Here is a 27,311-nt window from a genome sequence, read left to right on the forward strand (position 1 = left end):
GTGAAATCACGGAGGCAGCAGCCTCGGGCTCAGAGTGGAGACTTCAGGTACAATTCCCGCTTGCCATGGCCTGGCTGACAGCCCAGCACGGCCAAATCCTGTCCCCGACAGGGAGCTGGATCAGTCCCAGACGCAAAGCCCTAGCTCCCTCAGGGGCAGGCGCCACGGGGGAGCTTTGGGGCTGTGCCACCTCACCGCCACCTGCTAGACAAGAGACTCTTTGACCCCTGGGCGCACCGTCTGCCCCGGGGGTGGGGCGGGAGGGAGGGCTGTGTCTGTGGGTCTGATGGACAGGAGCCCCAGGGCAGGTCTGGGGTCCCATGTCGAGCCCCTCCACTCCCCCTTGCTCTGCAAACCGCTGTTCCCATTCTCAGGGCCATACATCTTGCTCATGGTGTCAGCAATCAGCCCCTCCTTCTCGGGTGCTGCGTCCCCGCTGCTGTCCCGATGGTGGCGGTACATGTAGGAAGCCTGCTTCACGGAGCGCTGCAGCAGGTGCCGGCGGTAGGCCCTCTGGATCTTGACAGCGCACACTTCCTCGTGCTTCCTCTTGAGGGTGGTTGTGATGGGCTCGTAGGAGACCTTGGATGGGTTGGCAGCCATGAACTTCTCCTCCATGGTCTCCTTGAGGGCATCCATCTCCCCAGAGTCTCCCAGGACCTCTTTGGTCAGGGCAAAGAGGATGTCCAGGCAGTGGATCTTGTCCCCTGGCACCATGGGCAGGTCCAGTGTGATGAGCTTGATCTTGTTGGGCTTGGCGAGCCTCAGCGGCTCCTGCAGGGTGTCCACGAAGTCGGAGAGGCGGCTGTAGTCGATGAACTGCGTGGCGTCGGGGTCAAACTTCTCCCACGTCTCGTAGAACATCTCGAAGTCATCCTCCCCGAGAGGCTCGCTGCTCTCCTCCGTGGCCACGTTGAAGTTCTCCAGGATGATGGCGATGTACATGTTGACCACGATGAGGAAGGAGATGATGATGTAGCTGCAGAAGAAGCAGATGCCGATGGAGGGGTTGCCGCAGTCGCCCCTGACGCTGGTGCCCGGGTTCTCCAGCGCGGGGTCACAGTCGGGGGGCCCGCTGTTGAGGATGGGGCTGAGAAGCCCGTCCCAGCCGGCTGACGTGGTGATCTCAAAGAGGCAGATGATACTGTTGCCGAAGGTCTCGAAGTTAAACATGTCGTCGATGCCCGACTCCTTCTTGACGTAAGCGAAGTTGGACATGCCGAAGATGGAGTAGATGAACATGACCAGGAAGAGGAGGAGGCCGATGTTGAAGAGGGCGGGCAGTGACATCATGAGAGCAAAGAGCAGCGTCCTGATGCCCTTGGCCCCTCGGATCAGCCGTAGGACGCGCCCGATCCGTGCCAGGCGGATGACACGGAACAGCGTGGGTGACACGAAGTATTTCTGGATCAGGTCAGAGAGTGCGAGGCCTGCAGGGAGGAAGCGGTGAGGACTGCTGCCCTCAGGGTGGGCGGCTGGGTCGGGGAGCAGGGGGCATGCGCGGCTCAGGGGGGCCCAGCCCGCTGGGCTCTTCCCCAGAAAGGAGCAGTAGAAGCTCACCGCTCAGAGAGCAGCCCGAATGGCCTGACCCATTAGGCTCTCCCAGGGGTCTTGGGGCCTGGGCTCCATCTTTGCCCTGACACAGCTGCATGGAGGTGGGACGTGTCAAAGCAAACGATGGTAGGCCTATCGCTAAGGCTGTTTGCAGATGCCATGGATGAGAGGGCGGGGGAGGACAGCTCTGGGTGTGTGACTTCAGGCATGTCACCTAATTGGTTTGTGACTCAGTTTCCTCGCCTGTAAAATGGAGGTGACAACAGTACCAGCCTCAGGCCATTTGTTGGGAACAATCAGTGAGCTAATGCCTGTGACGTGCGTAGCACAGTGTCAGGCAAATAGTATATGATTGATAAACGATAGCTAGTTACTATCACAATGACACACAGCTCTCCTGTGTGAAGGACACTGGAACCCTCTTATGTTTTTCTCGAAGCACACGGGCACCACTGGACAAGTAAATGTTTCCCAGGTGTGGTCATGCATGTGAAGGTGACAGGTTGCCTGGGAGCCCACTGTACGTGCTTTTGCGCATTAAGTGTAGACACCAGGTGCACACGCGTGTGTGTATGTGTGAGTGTGAGCACGGCAGGTGCGTGAGCAGGTCTGTGTGTGCACACGAGGATGGGAGCGCCGGGCCTCCCTGAATGACTCAGCCCAGCCCGGCCCTGCTCACCCACAATGGACAGGATGACGACCACAAAGTCGAAGATGTTCCAGCCGATGGTGAAGTAGTACTGGCGCAGGGCCAACATCTTGAGCGTGCACTCGCCCGTGAAGATGATGATGAAGACCATGTTGACGTTGTAGAGGATGTCCACTTTGAGCTGGCTCTGGTCATCCGTCTCCACCATCATGGTGACCATGTTGAGGCAGATGAGGATCATAATCGTGATGTCGAACGCCTGCTGCGTCACCAAGTCGTACACCATGCCCTGGATCTTGTTCTGCAGCAGGGATGCGAGCGCGGGGATGCACGCCGAGGGGTGTGGGGGGCAGTGGTCAGGGCAGGACGTGGACCGGCAGAAGATGCAGGAGGACACGACAGCATGACAGGGAGAGAGACAGAGAGAGAGGAGGTGTCAGGTCTTGTGGCAGAGTCGGCCAGGGCAGGGGCGGCGAGACCCCCCCATCAGAACAGGCCAATCTGTGGGGTCCGCGGGCATCCTTCCTCACTCTGGGACCCTTCCTCCCGTCAAGGTCCCCCAGCAGCCCCTCATCCTTCTCCTGAAGTCAGTGCTCACTGGGGGGCTTTCTGGACATCCTCTTCCTCCCCGTTCCAGGGGCCCTTGCCCCAGAGGCCACCAGCTGAAGAGCTGACTGGACACTGGGGAGCTGTGCAGGCCCAGGCAAAGGGTAAACCAATGACCGGAGTTCATCAGGCAGCTGCTGGCGCCCCTCCCGGCAGGTGGACCCAGCCTCATGCCAGGGACATAGCCTGGTGGGCAGAGCGCAGGCTGCATTTTGCCCCCTGCCTGCCGTGGCCCCCTTAGGCAGGAGCCTCATACAGGCTGCAGGGGGAGGGGCCCCGAAGGCTGGTACCTGGGGCCGGGGAATTGGCTTCTGAGGCTTCTTGGAGCCAAGCTTCTTCATGGCGTTATAGTATTTCTTCTGTTCCTCCGTCATGAAGAGGTCTTTCCCTCCAAAGTATAGTGGGATGGGGCCCGTAAGGTTGCGGTGGGGGGTGTCCTCCTTCTCACTTTCCAGGACCTCCCCCTTCTCACCTTCTCAGGCACCACCCTTAAAGCCACCCGCACCCCAGCAGGGGAGCCGGTGGGACCTGCCTGGAGCAGCCAGAGATGGGGGTCGAGGGAGGCAGGGGAAGGGGGACTCAGGGGCCCAGAGAAGGGAGGGGAGGGGACTGGGTGACCGACAGAGGCAAGGGGTCAGCGCAGCCTCACTGCCCGCTTTGGGCCACCTTCCATCAATGTCTCGTTGGGTCCTCAGAATGAGCCGGCATGGCAGGCGGCACAAACCTCACTCTGTACATAAGGAAACCAAGGTTCGAGGTGGCCACATCTCACTCGTCCAAGGTCGTCTGGTGGGATGTGAACCCAGCCTTGCTGAATCATGCCGCCAGCCAGCGAGAGCACAGCAGGTGCAGAGGCAGCATTTGTGAACATATGAAGGAAGGAGTGGACGGACGGAGGGAGGAGGGAGCCCGGGGAGGGGAGGGCCCGGGGAAGGTCGGGCTGGATACTTATCTTCTTCTTCTGCTGGTTGAAGTTGTCGATGATGACGCCAATGAAGAGGTTGAGGGTGAAGAAGGAGCCGAAGATGATGAAGATGACGAAATAGAGGTACATGTAGATGTTCACCTCGTACTGGGGCTGTTCCTCCTTCTGCAGGGGCCACAGGATGGGCTGGGCTGGGCTGGGTGGGCTGGGGGCACATGCTGCCTGCTCCCTGTTCCCCATCTCACCGTGGGCCCATCCACCCCCAGGCTGTGGGGTCTCGGGGGCTCCTGAGGAGGCAGCATGGGGTGGGGATGGATCTGAGTCCTCTCCCCTGGCTCACTCACCAGCCACATCTCGAGGACCCCCACTCACCTCCCGGGAGTCCACGGCTGCATACATGATGTCCATCCAGCCCTTGAAGGTGGCCTGAGAGAGTGTGGTTGGGTGTGAGGGGAGGGGGCTGCCCCCTGCTTCCATCATCCTTGAGTTTCCCTCCCTGCCCCTGCCTGGTCCTCCCCAGAGGCTGCCTGCCCTGAGCTCCCCTGGGGAGGCATCCAATGGAGACCGGAGAGGTATAGACACTACCTCTGGGTCCCACAGCCCTAGAAGCAGGGTGGGCGGCCCCCTAACAAGGGGCGGCAGGGCACTCAGGTACAATGAGAATGCGGGGGCACCTCCATCCCAGCCTCGGGCAGGGGCAGCGGGTCACACTCACCACCTGCAGGAGGGAGAGGTAGCCCAGACCCACGTTGTCGTAGTTGACCTTGACGTTGAGCCAGCGGACCTGGCCCGTGTGCATCAGGCTCTCGCACTCGGACTTGTTGTTGACCTCGGAGATGGCGAACCTCCCGGCGGTGGTGGTGTTCACGCAGTAGTAGAACTTGCCGGCAAACAGGTTGACGCCCATGATGCTGAAGATGAGCCAGAAGATCAGGCAGACAAGCAGCACGTTCATGATGGAGGGGATGGCGCCCAGGAGGGCATTCACCACCACCTGGGGGCCAGGGAGGGGGTCACGTCCAGATCCTCTCCCAGGCAGGCGGGGACACCCAGTCTCCTCTGGGAGAGGGTTCCCACCCACAGTAACCAGGGGACCAGGCACAGTTGGGCCTTGTTGCGCAGGGAAGGCTTCCTGGAGGAGGGCCCATCTGAGCCAGGCCTGGGGGAGAAGTCTGCTGGGCTTTACTTGGGGGCGGGGGGATGGTAAGCAAGGAGTAGGGGTAGTGGGTTGCCGGCCTGGTGGCTGAAGAGGGCTCTCCGCTTGGCTGGAGCCATCAGCCCAGAGTGGAGGCTGGGCTTCTCTGGAAGCAGCCCGGCCACGGGTCACCGGGTAGGAGACAAACACTCTTTCCTTGGCCCCCATAGGAAACTCAGTCCCCGTGACCTGTTCCCCTGCTCATCTTCTCACAGGATTAGAGACACAGACCCAGAAAAGAAGCCAACAGAGTCTTTGAAGCAGCAGGACCCTTGGGACTGGACTCCTGTGTACTGCCAGCGGTGGCCACCCAGGCCGACCCCATGATTTCAGGCTGAACTGAAGCTGAGAATTATCTGTTTTCAAGGAGAAACCGTTCCATGACCTCCAGACAAAGTGGGTGGCGCAAGCCCGGTGATGCCCAGGGGAGCTCCACTCCTGGCTGGGGCACCAACCAGCTGCCTGGTCACTTTCACTCTGGTGGGGAGGGGCCCCAGCTCCAGGGGTAGGACGGCCCGGTGCTGGCTGGCCTCCTGCATGACCAGGAGGGAGCCCCAGGCTCTGTGCACCGCTGACCTGCAATCAGCTGCTTCATGGAAGTTCGTCCCTCTAGCGTGGGTTTTGCTCCTAACAGACACCCCAACCCCCCACCCCCGCCCCTTGCCTGGGGAAGTCCCATTGGTCTTGCCCAAACCCTGTATTTACCTGTCACTTCCGCCCTCAAGGGCCTGAGGGAAGGGTGGGCAGGCTTGGAGTCCTGGGGGGCCCCAGTCTGAGGCTGGGGAGGGACACCTATAAACCCACAGACCTGCTTTCCTTCCTCTCCTCCTGCCTCGGTGCCCTCAGGCCCCTCCTGGGAGCTGCTACAGCCTCTGCTGCCCCCAGTGGTGGAAGAGATGAGCGAAGGAGGGGGCTGAGGGCGGGAATGGGCACTTGGGCTGGTGTGGGAGAATGCCTGGGGACCTCCAGACCTGGACCCCTGGTGGTGGCCGGAGTACAGACACCCCCAGCCCCCTTCCAAGCTGCGGCTGCTCCCCCAGTCCTTAGCCCTACTCAGAGTCCCCCTCGGCACCCACCCTCATGCCCTCGAATCGAGACAGTGCCCTCAGGGGACGCAGAGCCCTGAGTGTCCGCAGGGATTTGATGGGTCCCAGCTCCGAGTAGCCCAGCCAGTTGGCCACCAGGCTGATGATGGAGACCTGTAATGGGAGGGGAGGGTGGTCAGGGAGAGCAGGGCCTCAGCCACAAGGACCACCTGGGATCTGACTGCGGGGCCGGGGGTGGGGCAGACTCACATCCACGATGAGGAAGTCGAGCCAGCACCAGGCGTTGGTGAAGTACACCTTGAAGCCATAGGCCACCCACTTGAGCAGCATCTCCATGATGAAGATGTAGGTGAAGACCTTGTCTGCGTATTCCAGGATGGTCCGGATGACTCTCCGCTGCTCGATGTAGATGTCCTCGAAGGCCTGGGGGCACCAGCAGGGCGGGGTGGTCAGGGCCCAAAGGAGGCCAGGGCAGCAGCCACGTCCTGCTACCTACCTGCCTAAGGCTGCTGGTTCCCAGGGTTCTGGCACCGGGGCCAGGCGGGGGCAGACTCCCCGTGCCCATCATGCGGGTGAGCCAGTGAGTTCCCGGTGGGGAGAAGCCCCTCAGCTCCCCTTCCCCAGGCCTAATAACAGTAACCCTCACTGGTCTGTCGAGGGGTTCACCTTGACACATCCTGCCCTCCCAACCCCCAATTCCCAAGGCCTTCCCCACCTGATCCCCGGCTGGGACCTGTCAGCTAAGGATGCACAGGGATTCAGAGCCCATCTGTCTCTTTAAGAAAATTAACACAGTCCACAACACATCTGGAAGCACTGGTGAGTTCTTTAGGATTCTCTGGGTTCGGGGCTGCCCAGGTCTGGCCCCTGCCTCTGCCCAGTGCCCGGTCCCCAGGGCAGCGCCTACCAAGGCTCCACTGCTGAGCAGGATCATGAAGACGATGAAGGTCTCAAACCAGTTGTGCTCAACGATCTTGAAGCAGGCCCTGCGCAGGGTCCACCACATCTTCCCTCGGCCCTGGGAGATGTCCACGTAGAGGCAGGGAAAGCGCTGCACACAGGCTGGGGAGGGACGGCGGCAGGGGCACCGGTCACGGGCCTGGGGGCCACCTTAGGAGGCACAGTCCTGCCACCTTCCCAGGATCCGCCCCCACCCCCTACACACACACAACCGCATGCAGAGACATTCCAGAGCACAGGGGTGCAGGCAGCCAGCACAGGTTGTACAGCCGTCAGGCTGTCCCCATCCTCCCCCACCTCGCCCAGGCAGCCTTCACTCTGCCACAGCCCAGGCCCTCCGGGCAAAAATGTTCCCCAGGGGCGAGGCAGGCCTCTCTCTGGCGGCCGAAGCTGAGGAGGAGGACAGTCTTAGAGCAGCCACAGCTGAGCGCCTGCTTCGTGCGGTGCCGGCCACACTCGGGGCTCTGTGGGGATTCTGCACAGCAGCCCTCGGGCTGATGCTACTGTCACCTACCGTCGACACTGCAGGGGTCAGAGGCTCAGGGACTGGGAGGCATCCCCAGCTCTGACACCCCTTCCCAGCATTCTATTCTCCTGGGGTGCCTCAGGGCAGGGCAGGAGAGCATCAGAGGAAGAAGGCCCTGCCTGCTTTTGGTGATGCGTGTGTCCCCGAGATGTCCCCAAGGGGGCAATGGGCTGGGGCTACTGCCGGCCTCGGGCCCCTTACGGGGTCTGCCGGGCTGGGGGAGGCACCCAGGAGAGATGGGGTCACACACGCGGGCTGGCCCTCACCCTCGGTGAAGCACTCCTCAGGCTGCTCCCCCTCAGGGCTCTCCTCGGCCTGTTCCTCGGGGTCCTCCTCGGGGGGCTTGTAGTCGGCAGTGCTGCAGACGGAGGAGTTTCCGTCGAGGGGCTGCAGCGGCTTCTGCAGAGGCCACAGGGTCACGTGACCCCGGGCCCTCCCACAAGGTGGGGCGGGGGAGGTCAAGATGGGAGACCAGAAGGGAGAAGGGAAAGAGAGGGAGGAGCAGACTCATTCATTCATTCATTCAGCCCTGGATTATGCAGCCACCCCTGGGGCCTATGCAGAAGAACGACAGGCCTTGGTCCTGCCCTTGGAGTGGGACAGGGATGAGGCCCGGGGAAGGAAGGGGATGAGCATGGAGCAAAGTCCGAGCCTTCCTATCCTCGGGGTCTGTTTGGCTGAGAAATCCAAAAAGGATGGAAATTTTTCTGCAGCCAAAGCTCCAGCCTGGGGCCAAGGGAACCTAACTGGGAGTGGGTCGGGTGGGACGGCTGGTGCTCCAGCCTGGCCAGGCCTCTCCCACCTCCTCCCGGTGCTGCATCTAGGCCGGCCTCCTGCCCCCAGCCTCCACTCCTCAAGGGGCCCCCTTCATGGCTGGGGGTGAGGCCCTTGAAGAGGAAGATGGAGAGGGTAACCTGGAGGGGCAGGGGGCGGCTGTCAGGACAGTGGCCAGAAAACCAGGGAGGGCCTTGTGCCCAGTCGACAGAAAGGGAAACCGAGGCACCGGGCGTTAGGTTGGGCACGACACCCAATGAGCCACTTGCCCTGCCCGTGCACCCCAACTCTCACAGCCCCCCAGGAGCCGTACTTGTTTCCCCGTGAGAGTCCCCAGAGCCTTGGCCCCGGCTGCTGTCCAGCCCTCCTCCACCCGCTCTCCTCATAGCGAAGTTACTGCCACATTTCCCTGGGTATTTATAGCTTGGCAGGCGCTCAGCTCCCTGGTAAGTCAGTGTGCCACGTATTTGGGGGAAACAAGGAGTCAAGAGCTTTCAGGGCAAAGTTTATTCAGGCTCCGGTGCCAGCAGGGCCCTCGCCGATAGGGTTGGGACGGGCAGGGGGCCCCGCCCGAGCTGCAGGGTGGGCGAGGGGGCTCAGCCTGAGCTTCTGGGGGCGACCACCAGGGCCTCCCCCACCCTCGCAGGGGAGGGGAACCTCAACCCAGCAGCAGGGCCCCTGCATGGGGGAGAGGGGGTGTAGCGGCTCCAGCTCCCGGCTCTCCGTTCCCCTTGAACCCAACCCTACTGGGCCCCTGACCCCTCTCCTCAGCCCAGACCTGGCACTTTGGCCCACACTTGGAGGTTGGGACCAGCCCTCCAGGTGGGGTCTAAACAGAAACAGATGATAATGGCAAGGACTTGGCAGGAGCTTCAAACCCAGAGGGGGTTTAAGAGAGGCCTCTTGGATTCCGGCCCTGGAGCTAGGGTGCCTCAGGTGAGAACATGCTGTCTCAGAGCGCCACCTGCTGGGGAGAGGGGACCCAGGTGGAGTTGTGGGGCAGGGGTGAAGGGAATGGCCTAGGGTATTAGGACAGGCAGGGCATGCCATAATAATTGTATTAATAGTAATAACAGTCACCGTTCACAGAGAGCTGACTGTGCTTTGCACACAGCATCTCATCTAATGCTCACAGTAATACCACAAGGTAGGTACCATTACCCCATTTTATAGATGGAGAAACTGAGGCTTGGAGAGGATTTGTGCCATGTTCAAGGTCACACAAAAATGTAGAGTCATGTCTGTCTGACTCCCGATCCCTCGATCCAGGCTCTGCGACAGGCTCACCTTGCCGTCCTCAGGCTCCGAGAAGGTGTCCGTTTCCTCCTCTGTGGGCATCTCCAGGTCAGACTCCTCGGAGGCGATGGGCACGTGGATGGTCAGGTAGGGGTTGTTGATGAAGTTGAGGTGGTCCAGCTCAATGCTGCGGGGAGGGCCGTCAGCCAGGCCCATGTGGTTCAGGATATGATTGTCCTTCTTGAGGTCCTTGTTTTCATCCTCCTCGGGCGGTAGCTCCTTCTTCTCATCTTCTGAGACACTTTCCCCAGCCTCGCCGGCCTCGCCAGCCTCCCCAGTCCCCCCGAGGCTGAGCATGATAACCTTGGGGCTCAGGATCTTGCCATGCAGCAGCCCCACGAGGAAGGCTTTGGCGAAGCCGACACCCCACTTGATGCGCGTGACGGCGATCTGCAGGTTGTTCATCTCGCCATCCTCGTCCGAGGCCGCCAGGCTGTCGGCGCTGAAGGAGCTGAGCAGCAGGGCCAAGAAGAGGTTCAGGACCTGGGAAGCAGGGAGTGGGGGAGCCTGAGCTCAGCCTCTAGGCCCCTGAGGGTGCCACCTTCAGCCAGCACGAGGGGCCTCGGGTCTCCAGATCAGACCCACCTCATGGTGGGCTGTTAAGAGGACGCCACCTTACGGAACCCTCACAACTGCTTGTGAAGGTGAGAAGTGCTACTGTCACGCCCACTTTACAGATAGGGAAACTGAGTCTTACGCACATGATAGGACTCTGCTGACCAAGGCAGAGGCAGGGTTCGGGGAGGCCCACTGAGTGACAGGGACTCTTTCTATGACTCTGTCCTCCACCTCCACTGCCAGGGGATGTGGAACAAAAAACAGGACTCATGTCGCCAAGCTTCCAGGACTTCTTGGTAGGCTGAATCTTTTGAGCCTTCTTCTCTTGTCTGGTAAATGGGACTTTTTTTTTTTTGCGGTACGCGGGCCTCTCACTGTTGTGGCCTCTCCCGTTGCGGAGCACAGGCTCCGGACGCGCAGGCTCAGCGGCCATGGCTCACGGGCCCAGCCGCTCCACGGCATGTGGGATCTTCCTGGACCAGGGCACGAACCTGTGTCCCCTGCATCAGCAGGCAGACTCTCAACCACTGCGCCACCAGGGAAGCCCTAAATGGGACTTTTAATAGACCCTGTGCTCCCGATACCCAGATGCATGTCCCCTGTTGCTGTAGAAGGGGCATCTCACCTACCACTGTTCACTGCCTTTTCTTCCTTTGGGGTTCCCTGCTCCACCTGGTTCTCTTCTCTTAGCCCCACTGAAAGGGACTTCAGAGGCTACTGGTCTATCCCCGTCAATTTTATTTTCCAGTGGACAGACATTTACTGAGCCCCTCCCACTGTGTGTAGAATCAAGAGGTCTCAGTTTGCCCTCCGCCTAGAGACAGACACTTGATCAGACAAATACAATGCAGTGGGTATGCACAAGCAGAGACTGGGGGGCACGGGTTTTGAAACCACGCTGCTTGGCTTTGAACCCCAGTTTACTAGCTGTGTGTCCTGAGGCAAGTCCTATCACTGCTCTGTGCCTCAGTTTCCTCATCTGTACAATGGCGATGGTTCCAACACCTACCTCCTCACGTTGTTGTGAGGATTAAAAGGTCAATACAAGTAGAGCACACAGTAGGCACTCAAAACTTGTTGGCTGTTACGTGTGTGATAATAGAAGACTCTGCAAGGTACAGGGAGGAGTGTGATTAACTCTGAGGCCAGCTAAGCATTTTATGACTGAGGAAACTGAGTCCCAGAGAGGTGGAGTGACTTGCCTGAGGACAAACAGCACGGTCAGAATTAGAACCCGGTTTCCAATCATTGTACAACTTCAGAGGACATCCTTTATTTGGACTACAGTGTTCATGGACACCCCAGAGGCTACACAATGCAGTGGCCCTGACTTCCACCAGCTTACTCCCACCCCAGGGCAGTGAGGAGGAAGGTACAGCCTGGCTGGGGTGGGGGTCCTGTCTCCTGTCAGCCAGAGGCAGGTATTACTCTGGGGGTCTCAGGGTGGGGCTGTATGAGTGGACATGAGGAAGTAGGGCCAACTGTACCACACCATTTTCTACAGGACTTGAGTAGCCTCAGATTTTGGAATCTGCAGGGTGTCCTGGAACCGAGCCCCTGAGATACCAAGGGAGGACTGTAATGTGAATCTCCCACCCTTGGCCATCTTCTCCATGCATCTCACTGTCTGGCCTTCACCAGTGTCCTCCAAAGTCTTTTTGTCATTGTCTTAACTATCATGTTGACATAATATCTTTCAAATCTAGGGGCTTCCCTGGCGGCGCAGTGGTTGGGAGTCCGCCTGCCGATGCAGGGGCGCGGGTTCGTGCCCCGGTCCGGGAAGATCCCACATGCCGCGGAGCGGCTGGGCCCGTGGGCCGTGGCTGCTGGGCCTGCGTGTCTGGAGCCTGTGCTCTGCAACGGGAGAGGCCACAGCGGTGAGATGCCTGCGTAGGGCAAAAAAAAAAAAAAAATATATATATATATATATATATATATATATATATATATGCACATCCCTGGTGACGCAGTGGTTAAGAATCCGCCTGTCAATGCAGGGGACACAGTTTCGAGCCCTGGCCTGGGAAGATCCCACATGCCGTGGAGCAACTAAGCCCGTGCGCCACAACTACCGAGCCTGCGCTCTAGAGCCCACGAGTCACAACTACCAAAGCCCACATGCCTAGAGCCCGTGCTCCACAACAAGAGAAGTCACTGCAATGAGAAGCCCATACACCGCAATGAAGAGTATCTCCCGCTCGGCGCAACCAGAGAAAGCCTGCACACAGCAACCAAGACCCAACGCAGCCAAAAATAAAAATAAATAAAATTTTTTTTAAAATGTGGTCTTAAAAAATATATATATAGTATATTGTATATCTTCTCTCTGGGAGAATGTGCTGGGGGTATTTGTCTCCACTGCCATGCCTTCTAGCTACTTTTCTGCCTTTGCCCCCCCACCCAAATTTACTGGTTTTTCTTTCCCTCTTTGGCGGGAGGTGTCCAGTTGCCAGAAGCACATCTGAGATGGGAATTAGCTGCTCTCTGGGTCAGCAGGGTTTGCACACGGCTCCTGCCTGGGACAGAAATAGCTACCTCAGGCAAGGCATGGGGGGTGGGTTGGAGGGAAGGGGGACTGACAGCAAGTTCCCCTGGGGGGCTCTGAGGGGGGGGTTCCCCATGTCCTGGTCATTTCCTCTTCTTCACAGTAGCCCCGAGGAAGTGCCTGAGTGCCATGGACGCAGGGGACCTGGGTCCCCACACACCCTGGTGGGGTGCTCCGGTGCCCTCTGGCAGACACTTGCTTCCATGAGGCCTGGGAGGGTGGTGGGCAGGGACAGTGCCCAAGGAGCTGGCAGTGCCCCCCCCCTTGGTCACTCCGCTTCCTCTGAGCAAAGTGGGAGAGCCACAGAGCTGGGCCGGAGAAGGGCATCAGGGTGGGTAGGTGTGTGTGTCTGTGTGTGTGTGCACGCGTGTGCATGTGTGTGTGATGGGAGGGTGCGGGTGGCACACACCCAGAGGCAGTGCATTGCAGTGGTTCCAGACTCTGGGGCAAGACTGCTTGGGTTCAAATCCCGCACAGGTTACTAATCAACCTCCCTGAGACTTTGCTCGATAAAACGGCACGGCCCTCATAGGGGGTGGTGAGCATTAAGAGATCAATACCAGGAAAGTGCTCAGAATGCTGAAGAAACATGAGTAGCCATCAAGCTGCCATCGCTGGTACTGCTGATGCTAACCTCATCATTGGTACCATTGCTGCTGGTATCGACGCTATTGCTATTGGAGTTACACAGACCCAGGTTCTAGTCCAGGCTCCGTTTCACACTAGCTGTGTGGTTCTGGGCTGTGCCTCCTGGATGCACAGAGCCAACATTACCTGCCGTGCAGGGTCGTCAAGAGCATTAGGGATAATACACGTAAAGCCCCTGGCACAGGAACTGGCACGTGGCAGAGCCCAACCAGGAGTGTGATGCTGGTTGGTGATAGGTACTGTATCCGCCACTGCTCCCCCGACGCCTGTAACATTTGGACTCCCCTGGCCTCTTGGGCCAAGTGCTTTGCTAAGCACTTGACATGTGTCATGTAATCCTTACGACCACCCAGTGGAGTAGGTCACCACTCCCATCATCCCCATTTTCCAGTTGAGAAAAACTGAGGCCAGAGAGAAATAACTTGCTCAAGGTTTCCCAGTCATCAGGTGGCAAAGTAGGGGCCTGAAATGTTTTTGAGTTTACACACACACAGACAGAAACCCCCTGCAGACCCTTTTAGTCACCTCCAGGTCCTTAAACTTGCCCTCACAAACTTCTACTGAGAGCCTGCTCCCACGCACCCATCCCGAATCCTGCCCCAAAGTTCTGCTGGGACATCTGCCCTCACTCTCCATCTTCCCTCACTCTCCCCACTCCCTAAGACCCCCCTCCCAGGAGCCAACAGCCTGGGTTCTGCTGTCTGGCTGTCCCTAGGGGCTTGGGACCCCCTCCCACGGTCCCCTCCTCAGTCAAGGTGACATCCCCCACCGCCAGTCCGTCCCTGCCCCCCACAGGCCTTTGCGGAACATGGGGACGTGCGTCTTCCCACCCCCTGTTGCCCGGGGCAGAGTTGGCCACCACAGGGGGCAGCTGGGCACAGCTCTCCTCACAGGAGTGACCCCACCTCAAGAAGGGGAGGAGCAGAGTCGGCAGGGTGAGAGCAGATGCCTCCCCCGCCCCAGCCACAGAAATTCTGGTTAGCTGGCCATGGCCTCACACCCCGTTTCTCATGGGCCCCTGCACCTCCTTCCCTGCACCAGCCCCGCATACAGAAAGTGGCAGGATGGATGCAGCCCATGCCATCTCCAGATCCTCCCAATGTCCATGGCCTAGTTCCTGGGAACAGAGGGTGAGAGGGTAGGAGGACAAAAGGGCCAGGAGTTCCTGGTACCAACCCCACACTGTGCCTTCTTCGGTCACAGTCAATCCACCCGGCCACCCCCTGAGGGGCCTACCATTTTTCTTCCACGTGAAGTTAGAGAACTCAGCCAACCAGAGAGCAGTGATTCGTTCAAGGTCACATAGACAACGGAGGAGCCGGGACTGCAACATGGGTCAGTCTGACTCCAGTTATCATGTTACTTTACCCAAAACACTAGGTCTCAACAGTACTACTCGCAGTGTGGTCCCTGTACCAGAGGCAGTGACATCACCCAGAGCTCATTAGAAATGCCGGTTCCTGGGCCACGGCTCAGAGCTGCTGCATCTGACTCTGGGGCATGGGGCCAGGAATCTACGTTTTGAGAAACTCCCAGGTGATTCCTAAGCAGGTTAAAATTTGAGAGCCACTGAGTTAAACCATCTAAAACTGCCATTTGGGGCTGGGGTTAGGTAGAAAACAAGCATCGGCGGTGTCACACAGTGTAACCTCATGGGAAGAGGGCCCTTCAGCGACAGCCTGATTTAAAGGAAATAAAGGCATGGACCTTGTTGGACACTTGGATGTCCTGGGCGAGCGTGGGGGAGCCACCCAGCCGACCTCACTCACCACCAGGTTGCCGATGACCATGACCATGAGGAAGACGGTGAGGCACATGGCCTGGCCGGCCACCTCCATGCAGTCCCACATGGTCTCGATCCACTCCCCGCACAGGATGCGGAAGACGATGAGGAAGGAGTGGAAGAAGTCGTGCATGTGCCACCGGGGCAGGCTGCAGTCCGCGGCGATCTTGCACACGCACTCCTTGTAGCTCTTGCCGAACAGCTGCATGCCCACCACGGCGAAGATGAACACGATGATGGCCAGCACCAGCGTCAGGTTGCCCAGCGCCCCCACCGAGTTGCCAATGATCTTGATGAGCATGTTCAACGTTGGCCACGACTTGGCCAGCTTGAAGACCCGCAGCTGCCGGCCAGGGGGAGGGCAGGGGCCGGTGAGGCCTGGGGACCCCTGGCCCAGCCCCAAGAGAGCCCCATCCTTATAGGAGAAAGAGTAGTTCCCTGACCAGGGATTGAACCCAGGCCCTCCGCAGCGAGAGTGTAGAGTCCTAACCACTGGACCACCAGGGAATTCCCAGAAAGAACTCTTTTGAGCAGCTCAACTCCCACCCACTGAGGGATGCAAGGCCTCAGTTTACCTCTCTATGAAATGGGAATGCTCACATCCTACCACCTAATCCTCTTCGAGTGATCAAAAGAAAGAGTCCTTATCTCTTAAATATACAGGCTAAAGTATCTGCAAGTGAAATGAAATCTCGGGATTTGCTTTAAGATACTCCCCACAGAAAAATTGGGGGGACAGATAAAACAAGAACTATAGAATGTTGACAGCTGTTGGAGCTGGGTGAAAGGTACACAGAGGTGTGGCTCACCTTCTCTATACTTCTGTGGATGCATGAGAGGTCCCTATGGGGTAGTGGAAAGGATGCTAAGTCGGAGTCCCAATTCCACTACTGATGTACTTCCTGAGCCTCAGCTTCCAGCTCTGCAATATGGGTTGAAATCCCCACCCCACTGCCACCCAAGGTCACTTAGGAGTCAAGCCCAAATGTCAGCTCCTGGGCTGTCATTTTGGTCCCCCAGCAGCTCTGTGTGATAAGGGGGAGGGCACCTTTCTCCTTTTTTCCAGTAAGAAGGGTTCTAAGAGGCAGAGTGGTGACCAAAGGGCAGAGGGGGCCTTACTTCCAGCCCTCTGGCTTCCTGGCAGCTTCTCCTCCTTTCCCCCAGCCATCCTCACCACACCCTTCCCCAGCCCGGGTGCCAGGGCCTCACGCACCAGACGGAAGGAGCGGAGCACCGACAGCCCCTGCACGTTGGCCAGGCCCAGTTCCACCAGGCTGAGGGTGACGATGATACTGTCGAAGATGTTCCAGCCCTGCTGGAAGTACTCATAGGGGTCCATGGCGATGAGCTTCAGCACCATCTCTGCTGTGAAGATGCCCGTGAAGACCTGCAGGGTGGGGTGCAGCCCCCGTCACAGAGCCTCAGGGGCACAGGACCTCGGGAGTCTCCAACCCCACTCCCACCTCCAGGGCTCGAGGGGAGGGTGACAGAGTCCTGGGGGCGCAGGCAGAGGTACCCACGGCCCACAGGTGTGTGTACGTGAGTGAGCGAGGAGCGGAACGACCGTGCCACAGGGCAGCGTGGGAACCACTCAGACACCGGGGCCCGTCCATTCCTGGCCTTGTGACTGTTGGCCTGTCACGTGACTTCCTGGGGCCTCAGCCCATCATAATAATATTCAACACTCACAGAGCACGCTGTCGCTCACGTTATGACCTTATCGGTATCCCAGCCTCTGTGAGGTTCTGAGGAATACCGCGCTCATCCCAGAAATGAGAAATTGAGGCTCAGAGAGGTCAGCAGTAGGCTGCCGGTCACACTGCCCACATAGAAGCATGTCTCAAACCAGGTCTCGGGGCGCTTAGTCCGGTCTCCTATCCCTACACCCTACAGCCTCTCTACCCTGGTTGGCTGGGGTCCCAGGACCCAGAAAATCTTGGTGGCTTTGGAAGTCTAAGGCAGGGCCCCAAAGAGGATGAAGCAGAGGATCAGTGAGAAGCCAGAGCTGAGCCCCCAGAGCCCTGGACTTGTCTGAGAGCTGCAGAACCTCTAAAAGCTCCCTGGGCACGGTCCCCCTCCTGCCGGGCACCAGCTGCCCCAGGTCCACAGCCTGCCCGGGGAACACGCTGAGCCCCGCCCAGGAGCTGTCCCTGCCCGTAGCAGGTGCCCAGACAGCAGCAGAGCGTGGGCAGGGGGTGGGCAGGTGGCGGGCCGGGCCCATCACACACACCCCAGCAGCTGCACCGCGGGTCCAGAGCACACCCTTGCTCCTCCAGCCCGGCCTGGCCACGGCCGCCTCGGGCATCTCCGTGGGGTGGACGTGCCTGCCTCGCGGGCTGGGGAGTCCAGGGTCTGATTCCTGTGCCGCCCACCCAGTCCTCGTCCTGCCCCAGGCCCCAAATCTGACTCTTCCTGGGCTCCCCACGTCTCAGGAGAGGGGGAGCATCTTGCCTATTCGCCATCCTGGGAAGGTTGCAAAGGCAATTGGGAAGGGTGGGGCTGGACTGGAGAAGGAGGCAGCTTTTTCCCTTTGTCAGGCTCCACAGGGGCTGGCAACGAGGTGATAATGCTTCTAATGGGCAGGGATAAGCAGGGGGATCAGTGTGTGTCAACAATAGCAGGGCAGAAAGGGCTGGAGAGGGGAGCCGGCCTGGCCATGCCGGGGAAATGGCAGCCAGCGGGCAGCGGGGCTCAGGGCTGGGGGACTATGCCCTGGGGCCTCCAGGGTGAGCTGGGGCCTCTTGAGCCTGGGTGCCCATGGCCCTATACCCCCACTTCCAGGTCCCTTGGTCCCTCTTAGGCCCACAACAACCTCCGAAATTGGAGAGACTTGCCATCCAGCCACTCCCATACCTCTGTGCTCTCACTCCCCCATCTCTGCCTCCAGGGCATGGCCTGGACCCCAAAGCCCCTGAAATCCTGATCATAAGAGGTCAAGCACCTCATCCCCGTTCTATCTGCCCCCAAGTACCCTAAAACCCAAATTCCACGTCCCATGGATCACCACATGTACATCCCTGGTACATCAACTCATGCCCCCATATACCCATATGCTGGGAAAATAACCCCAGCCTGTCCCCTGATGCCCCCTAATCGTGCCCCATATTTCCACACAGCCCGTCGGGCCCTGTGGCCCCTCTCCTGTCCTGCACAGAAGGACAGCCTCTCCCTCGTTTGCTCCCTACCAGGTTGCCCACGTTGAGCACCCTGTCAAATTGCTCCGTCATGGGGTAATGCTCCATGGCCATGAAGAGGGTGTTGAGCACAATGCAGATGGTGATGCCCAGGTCCACGAAGGGGTCCATGACGATCAAGTGGACGATGTTCTTGAACCTCATCCACGGGGTGCAGCAGTTCCATATGAGCACTTTCTGGGAACACTTGTACCACCATGGTGGGCACTTCTGGTGGGCCTCTTCCAGCTCTGGGAGTAGGGTGGAAACAGATACCCGATGAGGATCCCCCCTCACGTGCTCCTTCCTCCACCTAGGTCTTTGGTCCCACCTTCCAAGCCCCGCCCCCTGGAGCATCACACCTCAAGCCCCGCCCCCTCAGGGAGGCCTACTCCAAGCCCCGCCTCTCAGTGGGTCACCCTCAAGATCCATCCCTCTAGACGCCGCCCACATGGCCCCACCCCTCAGTGCCCCGCCCCCCAACACGCTGTCTCTTAGCTGACCCTCAAAAAGCCACAGCCTCAGCAGCCTTACCCCTAGCTCCTCTCTCCCAGTGTTCTACTTCAGCTCTGCCTTCCTGGAGCTCCCCACCCCCCAACGCGATGGGGTGACTCCCATCCTCTGCCTATGGCCCAGGGCTGCGATCTCGGCTGGGGAGGGGCCCGAGGGCCCCCAGGGAGAGGCGGGAGGCCACTGCAGGGGGTTGGGTCCCAGTTCCACCTGCTGCTGGCCAGCACCACTCAGGAGCAAACCATGGTTCCCCCCAAGGGCTCTCCCTCTCACTGCCAGTATGCCGGCCCCTCCAGACTGTCCCCAGCCAGTCCTTCCTTTCCCACCAGGGTAGCTTTCTGGAAACATCCCCTGTTCTTGCCACTCCAGCTCTAAACCCCTGGAGCTCCATAAGGCCCATGGGTGACGCTGCTTCTCCTCCTGGTCTTCCAGGCCTCTGCTGCCCATGGGGGTTCTCAGCCTGGGCGTGCTCTCATTTAATTACCACCGGAAATGGATGAGGTAAGTATATTAGTGCCCCCACGTCATAGATGAGGAAAGAGGACTCCCAGGGCAACCCCATAGACACCTGGGTTTGAGTGCGTGATTGGGACACCCCAGAGTTTGGGGGCTGCTGAGCCGCACCCCCACCCAAGAATTAGTAAACCAGGCTGCAGATTCTGCTCTGGCAGCAACACCCCTACCCCCAACCCGGGTGCTACTGCAGGTGCCCCAAACTGTGTCTGAGGCCCCAAACTTCCCACCACAGTCCCAGCAAGGACGGCGTTGAGTGACCTCCTCGGCCAGCCCTGCCCAGCGTTCCCTGGGGCATTCTCTGGCAGGGCACACAGACACCTGGATGCCCATCACACAAGGTCAGCTGGGATGGGGCCCTCTAGAGGTTTGCAAAGTCCTCCAAGTCCTTCCTGGCACAAGGCGAGACACCTGGGGAGGGGCCCGATCCCTTCTATGTCAGATTTCCTTGCATCTCCCTCCCTTGCTTCCCTCTTTCCTCCTCCTCCCTCCCTCCCTCTCATCCATCCACACACCTATGTCTTTTCCCATTCATTAATCTTTCAGCCCACCCACCCAACCATCCATCCATCCATCCATCCGTCTGTATGTCTATCCACCCTCTCCTCGTTACCTAATCCTTGTGTCCCACTGAGGCCTGGGGGGCAGCACAGGGATTTGGGGGAGTCTGTGACTCTATCTGGGCAGAGGGACCTTTGATGTTTAACTTTTACCCAGAAGATATTTGAGGAACAGGATCTCCAGTTTCCGGAACATTGGGCCTTCCTGGTTCGTATTATTATCCTGTCCTTCCCCATTGCCTTGGCAGCCCCCAAGGCCTCCCGGAAGCCCCCAGTTCCCGCCACAGCCTGGCCTTGCAGCCAGAATTGGGCCAGGGTAAGCCAGGACTATATTTATCACAGCCATTTCTTCGATGCCAATATTAAGTTACTGTCCTGAAGCTGGGCCCAGCCAGGCCCTCCCGGCCCCCACCCCGGGAGCCCAAGTGGCCTGATGGACAGGACAGGTAGAGTAGGGTGGGTATGGGGATGCCAGGCACTCACCTTCCATAGCATCTGAGATGCCGCTGTCTGCGCTGCAGCTGGGTCTTGGGGGCCCCTTCTCCCCCGCCGATGTGTCCAGGCTGCCGTTGCAGTCTTTGCCGTGGGCTGGGTCCTCGTCTGCCTCCCTGCCTTCCAGCGCCTGAGCGGCCTTGGCCTGTGGACCAGCAAGGGTGATGGACATAAAGTCCATTGCTGAGCCATGGGGATGGACTAATGGACGCTCAGAGCTTCTTCCTGAGTCTTTCAGGCTGGGGGCCCCTCTTTTTGGCCTGCACCCAGCTTACTGTGGGCAGGGGCGGCAATCTCGGTGGTGGTGGGGTGACAGGGTAGGGACCAAAGTGACTGAGGACACACATCCTGAAGACCCTTCACTCTCTGAAGCCTTGACTGACCCTGCACTTCATGAGATGATGGGTAAATGTACAGCTGCTCCCTGGGGCCTCATCAGGACCCACCTCTCCCTCAGCCTGGACCTGTACGCTGCCCATAAAGAATCATAAAACCGTAGGAATTTGAGCTGGAAGGCTACGTCAGGTTTAACTACTCCAGATTCCTTGTTATATATGGGGAAACTGAGGCGCTGAGCTGAGAAATACTCTTTCTACTGCTTGCATGCCTCCCACCCCACCAAAGCTCCAGCCTGGGCCTTCTGTTCCCCGTCCTCTGCCTCGCAGGCCCTACCCCATGCCTCCCCCGACCCCCCTCAGCCTGCCCAGGAGCACCCAGGCTGAGGGGCAGGGAGATCCCTGGGTCCTTGGCCTCCTCTCCCTGAGTCCAGACCTTCCCCAGCTCTTCCTGCTGCTTTTTGAATTTCTCCAGCATCTGCTGAAACTCTTCTTCTTTCTCCTGATTCTCGGCCAAGGTGGCCTCGTTCTGCTCAGCGTATGCCATGGCCACCACCGCCAGGATCAGGTTGATGAGGTAGAAGGAGCCCAGGAAAATGATGACCACGAAGAAGATCATGTAGGTCTTGCCCGCTGCTCGAAGGGTCTGGGAGTGGGGGAGGGAGAGAAAGCGTCACATGGCACCCGCCTGCTTTCACCCACACCCATCTCCATACATCCATCGCCCAGATAGGTAAACAGAGAGGGTCCTTCACAGAGCCAGGCAGTTTGAGGGCTTTTGAGGCAAGGTATAGCCACCCTTGGCAGGCTAAGCCACATCCTGGGGTGCTTCAAAATATATACTCAGGACCCAGACCTTCCTGGTCTCCTGGCTCAGAAAGCCCAGAGGACCTCAGCCAGACATCTTGAGATCAGAGAACCAGGCTAAAAATTGGTGAACGTGGGCTTTGGGATCAGCTTGAGTCCTGGCTTTCCCATAGTGCCTGGCATCTAGTAAGAGCTCAGCAAATAGTAGCTATTATTATTATTATTATTATTACTAAATATTATTATTAACATCATCATGTTAGAAACATCACCAGGAACCAGCAGGCACTGTTGCTCCAGACCCAACCTGCCCACCTGCAAACAGTGGAAGGTAAATAATTGTGTATGGGCAGAGTTGGAGTCTAAGCTGCCCTACTGGTTACTGTGAGGCCTGGGAGTCTGTGCCCGGCTCAGATCTCAGCTCTTAAGGCAAATGAGGAAAAGGAAGAAGGGGCTGAGGCTCAGATCTGGGCACGTACCTAGCGTCAGAGGGCTCTGAGAACCCGTATGTAGGGGCATTTAGGGGGTACCATGGAGGGGACAGCCTTGTTAGGGGCCCCACCAAGCCTGGAGGAGGCCGTGGAGATGGAGGGAGGCAGCCATGGGGCTGAGGGGCAGGGCGGGGGGCCGCTGTACCAGCTGGAAGAGGTTCTCCCAATAGTCCTGTGTCATGAGGCGGAAGAGAGCCAGGAAGGCCCAGCTGAAGGTGTCATAGCTGGTGTAGCCATAGTTGGGGTTCCGTCCGGCCTTGATGCACTCATAACCCTCAGGGCAGCGCCTGGGGATAGGATGGGGGCTGGCTTTAGGGAGAAAGGAGAGCTCCAGCTGGGAGATAGATGGGGGATCCCAAGAGAAAACTATCCTTCTGTCTTGTCTGCATCCCCCAAAATGGAAAGTGTTCCCCCCATGCCCATGAATTTTCTTTAGGTTTCCATCCACCCCAGGTTCTCATCCCTAATCATCCCCCATCTTCTGACAACCCTGGAACATCTGCCCTCCACCCCCCCACCCCCCCACCAGTGTCACTCACCCAGCGTCGCTGCTGTTCCCACAGAGCAGGGCGTCATTGGAGCCTTCCAGGAAATAGAAGTTCCCTTTGGGAGTCAGAGGCCACAAAGGAAACATGTCACCACATGGACACTGTGGGCACAGTACCCACTGTGCACCTGTGGACACATCTGTGTGGACCACACGCACCAAATGGATGCTCTCTGGGTGCCCCTTCTCTCTCCTTTAAGGGCAGCTCCAAGTTCCAAGGTCTCTGGGTAGATACATTTTGCTGTCAGCTCAGTGCCTAGTGTGGGGTGCCGCAGGGGCACAGAGGGATACGGGGTGGGGGACATGCATGTGTGTAGATGGGGCTACCATGTGCCTGTGCAGGACCCTCAACTGAAGGGGGGGATGCGGCTAGAATCCAGGATGCCAGGTTGAAGAAGGGGTACCACTTTCTCAGCTGCCAGGAGGCACAGTGTGAAGTAATAGTGGCTTTGTGAGAATGTTGCCTGGTGCGTGTGAGGCTATGAAGTCTGGGGATGTGAATAGGATGCGGGGGCCTGGTGGTGGCCCTGCCAGGGTGCGAGTATGTGGTGTGATGGAGAACAAGGAGTACGTAGGTTAGGGACTATGCACTGCTGTTTTTTATAGCCAAAGTTTTAGGATTTTCAAAGCAATTTGGCATTTGTTGTCACACAAACCCTTTGAGAAAGGTATTGTTGTCTCCATCTTATAGGTAAAGATTCTGAGGGAGGAGGAGATGAAGTGACTTGTCAGAGGTTACCCCAGCTGGTAAGTGATGGATTGACACTCAGGTCTTCTCCATGCTCTTTGTCTCACAAGAGGCTGCCATCGGGGCTGGGAAAGACCCCACTGGCCTCCCGACCCTCCGTTCTTACCTTCGTCATTGATGTAGGCATCCCAGTCAAAGGTAGAGTTGCTGGCCCAGCTCTCCTGGCCATCCCAGGTGTCGTTGCCGTACCACGTGGTGTTGGTGTCATTGAAGGGCGGGGGCCAGCGCACACACTTCTGCCGCAGGTTTCCCATGAAGAGCTGCAGCCCCACCAGGGCAAAGACACTCAGGCAGAAGACGGTGAGTATCATCACATCTGACAGCTTTTTCACCGACTGGATCAGGGCTCCCACAATGGTCTTCAGCCCTGATCACAGGGAGGGTGAGAGTTGGGGCAGGGCAGGGGGTAACTCACCCACTCAGCCCCTCCAGGCCTCTGCCTACTCCACCTCCTTCAAGCCCTGACTTACTTGGGGCACTGCTTGCCCGAAGCCTTCCCAAATTAGCCCCATCCTTCTCTGGTTACAATCTCCATCTGGAGCCTTGAATGGCCACCGAATCTCAGCCACTAGACAAGGGACTACGAAGACTTCACAGTGTGTTGCCCCAACTCGGGGAGCGACACCCAGTCACACAGTGGAGCTTAATACATGTCGCTAAGTCAGCACTCCTGAAGTGTGTTCCTTAGAACGCTCATCTCGCAAGCTGTGCCCTTAACAAAAGGGGTTCAATCACGTTTGGGGAAGGCTGAGCTCTGGAGCGCCCTCTTGGAGGGTCCTTGTGTAGATTAGCCTATCAAAGGCTCAGAAAAGTCCTACAGGAACAAAAACTTTAATGCCACGTTTCACCTTATTTGACACAGAACCCTTTCTCTCTCTCTTTTTTTTTCTTTAATAAATTTATTTATTTTTGGCTCCATTGGGTCTTCGCTGCTACGCGCGGGCTTGCGGCCTTCTCACGGCGGCAGCTTCTCTTGTTGCGGAGCACGGGCTCTAGGTGCGCGGGCTTCAGTAGTTGTGGCTCGCAGACTGTAGAGCTCAGGCTCAGTAGTTGTGGCGCACGGGCTTCGTTGCTCCGTGGCATGTGGGATCTTCCCGGACCAGGGCACGAACTCGTGTCCCCTGCATTGGCAGGTGGATTCTCAACCACTGCGCCACCAGGGAAGCCCCCTTTCTCTTTTAGTGACTGTTAACACCCAAGGAACAGCAGGGTTCACTCTGAGAAGCTCTAGGCTGACTTTGCAATATCGCATTCCACTCCTCTGGACTGTCAAAGGCATAGCCAAATCGTATGGAATTCCAGGCTCAGATTCCATCGTTTATAGAAGAACCATAACTTCTTCTTTGGGCCTAATCAGTGTGTCTCTTGCTTCAGTATGAGTTTATTTCTTTTTCTTATCCTGGTATGAAAACAGATGCTCAGCAGCCTCCTTATAAAAGCCCTCTGAGCTCTGAGGATGCTGGAAGCATGGCACCGAGGGAAGGTATTGTGGCCTTGACTCAGGGGCCAACGTGCCGTGTGGCCTTCAGTAAGCTCTTCCCTCCCGGGGTCCCTCCTTCCTCAACTGCAATTCACGAGGGCTTTGGACTAGAGGAGAACTAACGTATTTTCTAGCACTATGACTTCACAATTTCCCCTCCTCCCAGAGTCTGTTCTCCATGCCTTTTCAGATCATCTTTCTCTCCTTTAATGAACCTTCTCCAGTTTCTCCACATGCTTTTTTGAGGGTCCGGATGATCCAGATTCTAGTTATTTCATGCTTCTTGATGCATTACTTTGGAATTGCCCTGGCCTGATTGCTCAGTGGGTATGTGGGGTGTTCATTATTGAGCCCACAGGGCTGGGACTTTCTATCACTGATTCTCTGTGTCTCTCTCAGGGGGAGGTCTCTGCTCTGCCCAGTCTGTTTATTTTATTGAATACACATACCCTGTGTCAGGCATTGTTCTAAGCACCTTATTGCTATCAAGGCTTTGAATTCTCATAACAACCGGATGAGTGGTACTGTTATTATCCACATTTCACAGATACGGAAATTGAGGCAGACAGGGAAGCCACTTACCCAAGGTCAAAATTAGGAAGTGGTGGAGGTGGGAATTGAACCCAGGCTCCAGAATCTGTGCTCTAACCACCTTGCTATGCTGCCTCTTAAAACTCATCCTCCCACCCGGGGCCCCTTCTCCTCTCTGGCCACAGGGGCCCCTCTGTGTCCAGGCTTTGGTGTGGGTCCTACACCACCTGGGAGGGCTATGACCCTGAGTCACAGAACTTGAGTGCCTGGTTCCAGGCCTGGGTGAGGGGGGAGGCCTGATGGCCTGGGCAGAGGGTCCCCGCTCCTCCCCAGTACCTGGGATGACTGTGATGGTTTTCAGGGCCCGCAGCACCCGGAAGGTTCTCAGGGCCGAGATGTTGCCCAAGTCCACAAACTCCGTCAGGTACCTGGGTGGGGAGGTTGGGGCGAGGGCTGTGTCAGAGCCGGGGGTGGGCGGTAGGGCAGAAGTCACAGGTTCTCCAGGCCCAGAAGGAGGATTCCCAAGGAATCCTTGTAGTTGGGGTTACCGTGGAGTTGCGGGGGGACAGGTCAGGCACAGCAAGTTTCCTTTCGGGGCCTGAGAGGTGGGGAAGACAGCGCAGCAGCTTTGCTGAGGAGTGGGGTTAGCAAGGGTAGCCCAGCTGTCCCGGGTGGGGACCCGTGGGACTAGGGCTCAGGGCTTCTGTGTGTGGTCATATGTGCTATGTGTAGGGGCACCGGGACAGACTCCCAGCCAGACCCCGGGAATGGCAGCTCCTAGAACTGTGCAGCCCGCTATCTGCAAGCTGGACCCACAGCCCTGCGGTCCACCCTCTGAGGCCTGGCCCCCTCCCCTCCCCCTCATCAGCCTCAGGACGCCCTCGGGGCCCTGCTCACGCCATCATGATGACGCTGAAGTCCAGCCAGTTCCAGGGGTCCCGGAGGAATGTGAAGTCTTCGATGCAAAAGCCTCGGGCCAGGATCTTGATGAGGGACTCAAAGGTGTAGATCCCCGTGAAGGTGTACCTGGCAGGGAGAGGGCCGGCCAGGGCCAGCCATGTCACGCCGGGGCCGGGGTGTGGGTGGCAGTGATGGACCTCCTGGGAAGGAGGGCACAGAAGTGACATATGCCACCCAGGGGCTGAGGACATTGGTGAGAGTGACAGTGTGTGCCATTCCGGGGACTTAAGGTGTTTGTGGATGGGGGGGGCAGTGACAGTGTTTGTCTCCCTGGAAGACAAGAGCAGCTTCACTCTGGGCATCCTCGGAGTGCACACCCAGGACCGGGGGGCCGGGGGAGGGGGAGACTTACTCCACATGCTTAGACCAGGAAGGCGGGTCGCTCATGGTCATGAACACGCAGTTGGTCAAGATGGTGACCATGATGAACATGCTGAACAGCGTTGGGGGGAGAGTCAAGGAAAGTGAGGGAGCAGGTGGGAGGGGAGGTGGAAAGAGGGCCTCCCGCCCACCCCCGAGCCCTCCCTGCCTTTCCCCGCCCCTGCGCCCGCCCCACTCGGGCAGGATATGAGTGGATGAGCACCTTGATGGCGCAGCGTCTGAGGGTGCTAAAGGGGCTCAGCACGTAGAGAGCAGGTGTGGCAGAGAAGCGGAAGATGGCCTTGCCCTTGTTGAGCACGATGAAGGTCTGCGGCGGGGAGAGAGCTGTGAGGCCTGGGACAGGCAGACAGCTTGACAGTGGACAGACGGGTGGAGGGAAGCCTCCCAGGCCCGGACCTTCTTGTCACTGTAGTAGGGATCCAGTTCCTCCAGGGGGATGCCAATGACCTCCGGTGGGGGGTCCCCATAGATAAGGGGCAGGCTCTTGCCAGCCTCCAGGTCACTGCACGGCTTCTGCTCGGGCTCCTCAATCTCCATCTGCTTGTTCCGCTGCTGCCGGGCCTCCTCCTCCATCACCCGCCGTTCTATGGCTGCCTGGGACTCCCGGGTGAAGGGGCGCAGGCTCTCAGGGCCCAGAGGCACCACCGTGGGCAGAGATGAGGTGGCCATCCTCGCATCCTGGGCTCAGGGGCCAGCAGGGCGGCAGGCAGCTGGGACG

At 58.4% G+C, this 27,311-nt stretch overlaps 1 protein-coding gene across 1 annotated transcript; it reads right to left on the bottom strand.

Moving 5' to 3' along the window:
- Positions 1-204: 204 nt before the first annotated feature.
- On the bottom strand, positions 205-27,262 carry SCN4A (sodium voltage-gated channel alpha subunit 4). The gene is made up of 24 exons (XM_032616361.1): positions 26,990-27,262; positions 26,782-26,900; positions 26,565-26,654; positions 26,150-26,278; positions 25,589-25,680; positions 23,348-23,608; positions 22,486-22,549; positions 22,092-22,233; positions 21,085-21,294; positions 20,305-20,458; positions 18,251-18,489; positions 16,279-16,452; positions 15,052-15,408; positions 9,523-10,014; positions 7,728-7,860; positions 6,883-7,037; positions 6,225-6,398; positions 6,006-6,128; positions 4,450-4,728; positions 4,107-4,160; positions 3,762-3,899; positions 3,100-3,204; positions 2,234-2,504; positions 205-1,430 (listed from the first exon to the last, which is right to left on the bottom strand). Exons 1-24 carry the CDS (start codon positions 27,260-27,262, stop codon positions 205-207), a joined length of 5,454 nt encoding a protein of 1,817 aa, XP_032472252.1.
- Between the last annotated feature and the right edge of the window lie 49 nt (positions 27,263-27,311).

The sequence above is a fragment of the Phocoena sinus genome, chromosome 20 (assembly GCF_008692025.1).
Source record: "Phocoena sinus isolate mPhoSin1 chromosome 20, mPhoSin1.pri, whole genome shotgun sequence".
Classification (NCBI taxonomy): Eukaryota; Metazoa; Chordata; class Mammalia; order Artiodactyla; family Phocoenidae; genus Phocoena; species Phocoena sinus.